We start from the raw sequence: 8,985 nt of genomic DNA, 5'->3' as shown, positions 1-8,985 counted from the left end.
GTGAGGAGCACGGGGTTCCGGGGGGGCTGCTCCCCTCCCGGGGGTGGCGGAGGAGGCGGGGGAGGGGGCACCTTCGCTGCTGGGGGGGCCGGTCCGGTGTAACCTTGCCCCAGCCTCTCCTGCCTGGCTGCTCCCATGCACGCTCCCCTAGCAAAACCCCCGGGCGGGAGGCAGGGACCCCCCCCCGGGCAGGGGTGCATGCAGGGGGATGGGTGCGCTGGGTGCCGAGGGAGCTGGGTATTTTTAGAGGGTGGGGGAGGGTAGCGAACTGCTGCTCCCGAGCTGGCAATGCTCTCTCCTCTTCCCCCTCCCAAATATCCTGCAGGCCGTATCCTGCCTGCTCTCCCTTGCCAGCAGCCTGCAAGCATCGGGCCCTCCTTCTGTCCCGGGGGCTGGAGCACCAGAGACCACCTGAGACCGGGGGCGCATGGGCAGGGCTGGGCTAAGGCCCACTGCAGGCAGGTGCCCACTGCTCGGGCAGCCCTGGTGCCCCCAGGACAGACTAGGGGGATGATGCTCTTCGGCTGAGTCATCTCTGCTCCTTACCCCGTGCAGAGCGGCATGGCCATGGTGAGGGGCTGTCTGGCACTGGTGTGCCATGGACCCGTGCTCACCAGAGCAAGCCAGCTGGCACAGCTATGCCCTGGCATCCACTGGCCCTTGGCAACTGACCTGGACCTGGCTGCTGTGGCTAGTGGGGATGCAGACAGAGGGTGCTCACATCTTTTAGGGACCCCTTTCTCCCTGACCTTCCCAGCCCTGTGGGCAGCATGGGGGTGCAGTGCAGGAAGCTGCAGCTGTAGGAAGAGGGTGAGGAGCCCAGGCCCGGTCACCTCCATGTGTGGTGACTGTCACTGGAGTGCCCTGCTTGCTGCTGGCAGGGGAAGGAACAGCACCTCCTCGTCCACCCAGCGATGTTGCATGTGGATGGGGTGTGCGGAGGAGCAGCCATGTGTGGGGGCGAGAGCTGCCCCTGGTGCCATGGGTGCTCATGGGTGGATTTGGTGCAGCCCCTGGGGCAGTCATGCCCTAAGGATGTGCACACCCTCTGCATGTCACCTACTTCCTTGTGCTCCTGCTGTGTGCAAGTGTGATGGTCACCTTGTGCTCCCCATCTGCACAGGGAATGTCATCCTGCCTGCTCCTGGGGGAGCGCTGCCTTCTCCCAGCAGCCTGGGAGCAGAGTCAGGCCCCATGCCAGAGCCCAGCCTCACCAGCTCATGCCTTGCTCTCCGTGAGCAGAGCCCCCAGCACAGGTCTGCCCTGGCCCCATACAGAGCTGGATGTTTCACCAAGTGAAACCAGCCCTGTATCTCTCTGGGCTGGCCCTGCTGTGGCAGGCAGAGGCTGTGGGCATTGGAGCAGGGGAGGGGGTAACCATGAGACCCCTCCCCCGGTGAGGGTTGGAGCTGGGGGTTGCTGGGCTCATGGAAGGAGTGTGGTGTGTGCCCTGCCCTCCCCCTGCCTGCAGCTGCCTGTTGGCACAGCCTGGTGCTGGGAGGTGCTGCTCTGCCCTGGGGTAGGTGCCTCCCGGGCGTGTGCTTCCCGCAGGGACTGTGCAGAGCAGCGGCCCTGCTGCTGGATGGGATGGGGAGCAGACACCTCATGTCTGGCTGAGGGTGCTGGGCTGGGACTTGAGAGCTGGGGCCAGCCCCATGCTGGTGGCCCTGAGGGGGTTCCCCGCTGTGCCTGGCACCAGGGGCTGTTTGGGGCGGAGCAGTGATTTCGGGACAGACTTTGTCCACAGGCACTTGGCTTGGCTGGCCGCTTGAGGATGCAGCAGTGGAGAGTACAGGGAGGCTGCGTGACTGGGTGGCCTCTCAGAGAGGCGGGAGAGGTGTGCTCCTGACCCGCAGTGCCACATCACCTGCTGCCATAAGCCCCTTTGCCACCAGATGAGCTTGCCTGCAGCCTGGTGAGGTGATGGCTGGGCACTGTCCTGTCATGCCTCCGTAGGGTCTCGTGCCCAGCCTGTGGGAGCATTGGACTTTGCCCAGCGTAGCTGAGCTGTTCTGGGGGCTGCTCTGGGGTTTGGCTGTGATTTTATTCTTCCCAGAGCAGAAATTCAGGCAGGAGCCCTGGGGTGATGAGGGTCTGAGCAGAACAGCATCAGCGGCTCTCAGAGGAGGGAGGCCAGGGCTCTGGGCACCTGAGGGTGGGCAGTGCCCTGGGGTGCCGATGGCTGTGCCATCCTCTGCATCACCTTGGCTCTGCTGGGATGAGGGGTGAGCTCAGCTGTGCGTATCTTAAGGGGTGGGCTCCCCGATGACTACTTGGTAGCTGGTTAAACCTACGTTGGATGTAAAAGTAAGAGGTTATCTCTCAAAAGTTACTGCAAGCACAGCTCAGGGTATTCAGCTGCTTCCCCGTGGCTCTCTGTGCCCACATGTTTGGGAGAGGAGGGTGACCACAGCGGGAGCTCCGGGCTCTGAAGCACCTGTGATGGCAGTGTGTTACTGGGTTTTGTTTGGCACTGAGGAAGTGTTGGCAGTTTGGGGCTCTTTTGGAGGAGCGTCAAGCAGGAGTTGAAGCTCCTGGTGCTGCTTTGGTGTCGCAGCGTGTCAGTAGGGCTCCTGTGGTGGGGGCCCTGGCGTGGGGGGAGGATGCACATGGGGCAGGGGAGAGCTGGGCAGCGGCATGGCTGCTTTGCCCTGTGCAAGGTTTGTGCCTTCTGCTCCTTGGCCAGGAGCTGGGACATTCCCATGACGAAAAGGAGCTGTCCTGGAAGGTCTGCCCCTTCCTCCCCACTTGGTGGGGATCTTGATGTCTCCAAAATCTGGGGCATTGGGGGGGCTCACCTGTCCGTTGGGGCCCTGCTGCAGCAGTGCCTGTGCTGGGGTGCAGTGTCCCTGGGGGACAGGGTACCCTGTGCCTGCAGAGGTGCTTTTGCCGGTGCTGGCTGGGGGCTGGTGCCAGGTCCGGCAGCGGGCATTGATTGGGCTGGTGCTGCCCTGGCGCAGGGTGATCTTTGCCCCCTTGCTGTTTGCAGCTGGCAGGGGGGAGGCGGGGGGGACACCAGGGGTGGCAGGGTGGTGGCGGTGCCAGGCAGTGTCCGCCCCTGCCTTCCTCCACACCACAGCCACTGGCACAACCCTGCCTGCTCTCAGCCTGGGCACCTTGTGCTGGCAGGAGGGTGGCCAGTGTCGGTGTGGGAGCACTGCCGTGTGGCACTGCTGATGGTATGTCCCCCTTGGCCTGGGATGCTGGTGCCTAGCTGGCACAGCACTGCGGGGCTGGCATGGGGGAGAACTATGCTCTGCTCTCCCTGGGCTCCTGGTTCTGGAGCCTCCAGTTCTCCACCTCCAGCTTCCTTGAGGCACATCCCCAGGCTGCCATGCCAGGGCTGCCGGGCAGGGTGCAAGGGGTGGGGATGTGCCCTTGCTGGGCACAGGTGGCAGTGGGACAAGAGGTGATGGGCACAACTTGTGCTGAGCAGGGGTGACGGCAGCCAGGCCTCAGCGGGTCCAGCCTTGGCTGTCCCCATGGGTGAGGGCACAGGGAGGTGACCCTGGGGTCCCTGGCAGGTGCCCAGCTGGGTGGTGACCATTAATGGGTGTGGGTGGTCAGGATCCCACTGGTGTGGGGGATTGGCTTGGCCTTGTGGGTCTGCCTGGCCCCACTCACCTTTCCCAGTGACTGCTGCTTCACCTGCCTGCGCTTCACAGCTGCGGGCAGGTAAGTGGGTGTTTAACACAGATTGAAGTCTGGAGCTTCCAAAAAGTTTAAGATATTTCCACCAGCCTTAAAATGCCATTGGAAAAGCTGGGGTGTTGCTTGTCCAGGAACTGAGCCCATCCCTTGGGGCTCCTGTGAGCCGGCACCTGCTGCTGCTGTGGGCAGCGCTGGGACCTGTGGAGAGGCAGGCAGGGAGTGGGCAGCAGCTCCTTCCTCCCCAGGGGGGTGCCCAGGCAGACCCTGCCCTGTCCTCCAGTGGGTGCAGGGGTTTTGGAGGCTGGGCTTGCCCTGGGCTGTGCACAGTGCTGCTTCACCTCCACTGGGGCTGGTAGTTCCCCTCGCATGGGGAGAGGGGGGCTGGTGTGGCTGGTTTGGGCTGCACAGGCATCAATGGGGTTGCCAGCCTGGGGGTCTCTGCGTGGGGGCTCTCAGCCCCTGGCTGCCCCTCTGCTGGGCTGGGCTGGCCGAAGGTGGTGGCTGCAGGCGTTGGGGCATTACTGGGAGTGGGTGGGAGGGACGGAGCAGACTGGGTGGTGGTGATGGACACAGAGAGCTGCCTCCGCCTGGCTTGGCCGTCGGGGCATGCACCCTGCCATCACCTGGGGATGCCAACAGTGTTGTCCTGACAAAGTCCATGGCCTGTGGCTGGGCTGACCCTGGCTTCAGCACATCTCCCAGCTGCCCCTGCTGCTGGCTGAAGGGTGGGCATGGTGGGACCGCTGCGCCAGGCTGGGCTGTTTGCCCTTGCTGCATTCTGTGGGGCTGCTTGGTGCTTTTGGCCTGGCAGCATGGGAGCTGCATGTGCCCAGCTGGTGCTGCTGCACCATCCTCGGGCTGTGTGGTGGGACCAGGCATGGAGTCACTGGCCTGGTGCTCTGGCCAGCACCCTGCCTGCAGCCAGCACCCGCTAACCTCTGCCTCCCTTGCTGGGGGACCCTGCGTCCAGCTGGTGGCTGGGCTGAGCGTGGGACCCCAGCAGGCGCATGTGTACCCCACCATCCATGGTGGATGCACCCAGCACTCATACAAACCCAAACAGCACCTATGGCCTCATCCTGCTCACCTCTCCAGCAGGTTGAGGTGAACTTGTGCCAGGGGATGTACACATGTGTGTATGAGGTGGGTCCCTTTGGCTGCTGAGCTCTGCCATTGCCTTGGAGCTGTTGCCCAGCCACTGTCACCTGGGCACAAGGGCCCCTGGGACCCATGTCCCACCCTGGGTGCTGCACACACACACACCCACACAAGCACACCCACACCCCTGGGATATAAGTGCCAGAGCCCTCCTGGAGAGAAGAAAGAACGGGCAAGAGGACAGGACAGGCTGCGCTGGTTGGTGCGGGGCATGGCTGGCTGCTGGCAGACACTGGCCCTTCTCCTCTTTTCCTCCCAGCTTTTCTTTCACAGATGCCTGGATCCTGGCCTTTCCCCTGCCTTGCTTCCTCACGCAATCCCAAAATGTCCCTCAGTGCCCTGCACCCTCAGGCAGGCACCCTGCTGTCCCCAAGCCAGTGGCGGGGGACAGCCTGCCCTGGCATCGGGGTAATGTGGTGGTGCAGGAGGTGTTGGGCACAGGGCCTGTCTCTGGGGAAGGAGATGAGCAAAAGGTCAATGACCTGCTTTAAAAAAATAAATAACAACAAGCGGGTCCCTTCTGTCACCACCAGGGACGCAGCAGTCCCCAAGGGAGCCTGGTACGGCCCGGCGTGGGTGCGGGGGGATGGTCCCACAGGAGCCCAGGCACAGAGGCCTGATTGTGTCCCTGGTAAACAGGCAGGGGAGTGGGTGCAGGCAGTGAGCAGCAGGGCAGGAGCCACGGGGCAGGCAGAGCTGGCAGGGTGTCCCTTGCTACCCCCCCTCCAGTACAGGGATGGTGACACCGGTGACCATGCCTGGGACCAATGGTGCCAGAAAGATGGGGATCCCCTGGCCCTGCTCCTGGGGTGTCTGCTGGCTCCGTCCCATACAGCTCTTCTTCCTCCAGTCTCTGCCTCCCCAAAATCAGCAGCTCTGGGCATGGGGAGGGCAGTACTTGGGGGCACCCATGGGTGCAGCCCTGCCTGACCCACAGCCCTGCCAACCATGGTGCCCACAGGAGAGCTGCGGCCATGTGCCGGTGGGGGCTGGGGGTCCCTCTGCTCACTGCTCTTTGCTGGTCTGCTGTGACTTTTTGGCAGAGCGTTTGCAGCCCCTGGATGAGGCCAGCATGGAGGTGACACTGTTGGGGACAGGGGGGCCTGACCCTGTCACCTGCTGCCAGCTGCCTCCTTCCAGGCAGCCCCTGTTGCGTTAAAGCCCTCTCCTCCGCCTCACTGCTGTGCCCTCTGGTGCCTGGTCATGGAGGGTAACTGGGCTGGGGTGGGAGCGTGGTGGGAGGTGCTGGTGCCATAGCGAGCACCTTCCCAGCAGTGGAGCTGGGGCCTCCCCTGCCCATGGTGGCAGCAGGTTCCAGGCTCTGATCTGGCCCTGGAGCTCACCTCACCCCGTGCCTCAGTTTTCGCACCTACAGTGCTTCCCCTCCACTTGACAGTGAGGGCAATGGGGCCATGATGTGGCCTGGGTGCTCCCTGTGCAGACTGACAGCAGCCATGCTGGCAGCGTGCTGGGTGCCTGCTCCTGCCAGTGCCCGAGGGCGCTGATGCCCATCCCCAGGGCCTCTGGGCATGGAGCCCAGCCTGGGCCGCTTGTGTGATTTGGGTCAGGGATTCCTGGGGATTTTCCACTAGAGGAAATCCTGTGCAGCCATAGCCTGCTGGGAGGGCACAGAGAGGGTGCCAGGACCCCTCCCCACTGCCCCCCAGTTGCACCTGGAGCCGGTGCCAGGGCCTGGCCAAACCGAACCTTGCCCCAGCGGCGTTGGGATCTGCGTGGTCCCATGGGTGGGACCCAGCAGTGGCAGGGGGATGTCGTGCCATGGTGCTGCCAGCTGAGGGCACTGCCAGGATGGGAGCCTGCAGCTCTTCGCAGGCCATAAGGACTTGGGGTCATCTCCTCTGGGCAGCCCCAGCTGGGGTGGCCTGTTGGGGCTGGGCTCGAGCCCTAGCACCCTGTTTGCGTTGCTGGAGCAGGGGTCCATACCTCTGTGGTATCCTCTCCTGTCCTGAGGTGCCCCGGGCAGGATGCAGCAGGCAGGGGTAAGCAGGGGATCCTCGGGTGCCCAGGCACCCATTTGCCTCTGCCAGAGCTGTGATGGTGCCACCATCAGGATGCAGGCATGGTGCTGCACTGCACCAGTGCCCCAGGGACCCCATCCTGCCCATGTTCCTCCTCCTTGGTAGCCGGGTCCTCTCCTCAAGCCTCGCAATGCCTCTGCTTTGTGTCATCCCCAGTGGGTGCTGGCCTTTGAGATCTTCATCCCCCTGGTGCTCTTCTTTATCCTCCTGGGTCTGCGGCAGAAGAAACCAACCATCCCTGTGAAGGAAGGTGAGTGCCAGCGAGGGAGTGCCTGGGGCACCTCTGCTTGGGGGCACCCAAACTTGAGGACACCCCAGGGACAGTCTGGGGGGGGGGGAAGGAGGAGCACGACCACTGGTGGGAACCCAGAGGAGCCTTTTGGGGGACAAAGTGCTGGGCAGGGGCTGCAGCTGAGGGCTGGCAGTGCAGGCATGGGGGCAGGGGAGAGCCCGAGTCCCAGCTGGGCCAACCAGCCTGTGGCTGCCATCAACAGGGACATTTTGTGGGGGGAAGAGGGAGATGGAGCTGGATGGTGCTGGGACAGCCACGGTCCCCCCAGGTGCTCAAGCAGCAGCTGGGGCGGTGCTGGGATGGGCTCCCCAGCTCCTTGTGGTGCTGGGCGGGAAATGCACTGCATGGAGCCCTGTGCCTGGCTATGGGGAGACTCTGGGGCCCTGGTAAGGTGACAGATTGATGGGACCAGAGCTGGGGGCTCCTGGAGATGTGCAGCTGGAGCTCTGGCTGGGGCTGCAGGTGCCAGTACCTGCGGGCTGTGCTGCTGGGAGGAGGCGGTGGAGCAGAGCTGCCAGCTTGCTAGGGCTCCCTGTGGCATCTAGATGCCCCATGGGATGCTCATGCTGGCGGGTGCCCTTGCGTGGGTGACACGGTGGGGCCAGGGGGACGGCAGCGACCTGGCGTAATGATGGTCCAAGCCTGTGTTTCAGCACGTGCCGGCGAGGGAGAACTCGGCTGTGAGCATGGGTCCGGCTGCGGGCAGTGGTGGGCACTGCCCTGGTTCCTGCCCCGGCGCTGATGTGCATTCTGCATTGTGTGGTTTTTTGGTTTTGTTTTTCTTTCTTTTTGCTCACGTTTTCTTTTTCTTTCCCACCATCTCCCCTGCCTGCCTGCCCTCCATGCCTCTACTGCATGCACCAGTCTGTAAGTTGCTGGGGCGGGTGGGCCCCCCCCCCCCTTCCCCTGCCTGTGCCAGCTACTTATTTTGGGGAGAAAGAGCCTGGTTTGGATCAACTCAGTCTGGCCTAATTCACACCTCTGTAACCCTGTCCCATTCCTCTTTGGCTGGTGAAGATGAGCTTGGGCAGTGCAGCATGGCCCCTGCTTGCTCCTCCCCGGGGGCTGCCCAGCCAGGACTGGCCCCCGGTGGTGTCCCCACTGGGTTGCTGGTGTCCCCACTGGGTTGGCAGTGCTGGGTTCCCCGGGTGCTGAGGCTGCTGGTGGCAATGTCCCTGGCACCCTGGGCTGCGGAGAGCTCTCCAGGCCAGGTGGAGGCTTGTCCTACCCCATCTTCTTTTCTCCCTCCTGGGGCAGACACTGCTGGGTGCTGTCACCCATGTAGTGGCCTGTGGTCACCCAGTCTTGCCCGTGCTCCCCCCAGGCTGGTCCCCAAGGGGCTGGAGATGGCTCCCACCCCTGCACCACCACCAGGTCCATGTCCTGGCCCCTTGCAGCTGGGACGAGCTGGGATGCGGCACTACTAGGAGCCTGGGGGCCAGCAAGATGCCACCCATGTGCTGGCTTTGCCTCCAAAGCATGGCATGGCTACCACCATCTGTCCCGCCACCCCAGCAGGCTGCTAGCCTGTCCCCGGGCTGTCCCTTCTCCCTGCCAGAAGCCCATCTTCACCGGCCCCTGCCCATCGCGGCCATGCTAACAGCACTGACCCACCTCTAACCACAGGGCCACCAGCTGGGGTGGCGAGAGCAGGGTCCCTGCCTGGCACTGCTCAGTGACAACCTCTGGTCCCCTTCTGGGCTCGCCCTGCCCCAGGGAAGGACATGGAAAGACCCCGGCAGGGACAATGGCTCAGCACCGGCAGAGGGGGGGAAGGTTTGCCATCCCCTTGCTGCTCCTCGTTTCTTCCATCTCCCCCCCACCGTATCTCCATTTCCACCAACC

The 8,985-nt window shown here is 63.8% G+C and overlaps 1 protein-coding gene across 1 annotated transcript in view; it reads left to right on the top strand.

Annotated features, from left to right (window-relative positions):
• The first annotated feature begins 6,794 nt into the window (after positions 1–6,794).
• ABCA2 (ATP binding cassette subfamily A member 2) overlaps positions 6,795–8,985 on the top strand; it is a 35,705-nt gene continuing 33,514 nt past the window's right edge. Inside the window, exons 1-3 of the mRNA XM_035891866.1 lie at positions 6,795–6,809; positions 7,005–7,098; positions 8,005–8,007. Coding sequence (XP_035747759.1) covers positions 6,795–6,809; positions 7,005–7,098; positions 8,005–8,007 — 112 coding nt within the window. The remainder of the gene's footprint in view (positions 6,810–7,004; positions 7,099–8,004; positions 8,008–8,985) is intronic.

Source organism: Egretta garzetta, unplaced genomic scaffold (genome assembly GCF_000687185.1).
Source record: "Egretta garzetta isolate BGI_Z169 unplaced genomic scaffold, ASM68718v1 scaffold143, whole genome shotgun sequence".
Classification (NCBI taxonomy): domain Eukaryota; kingdom Metazoa; phylum Chordata; class Aves; order Pelecaniformes; family Ardeidae; genus Egretta; species Egretta garzetta.
Note: the sequence above shows the minus strand (reverse complement) of the source record. Positions and strands in the feature narration are given on the sequence as shown.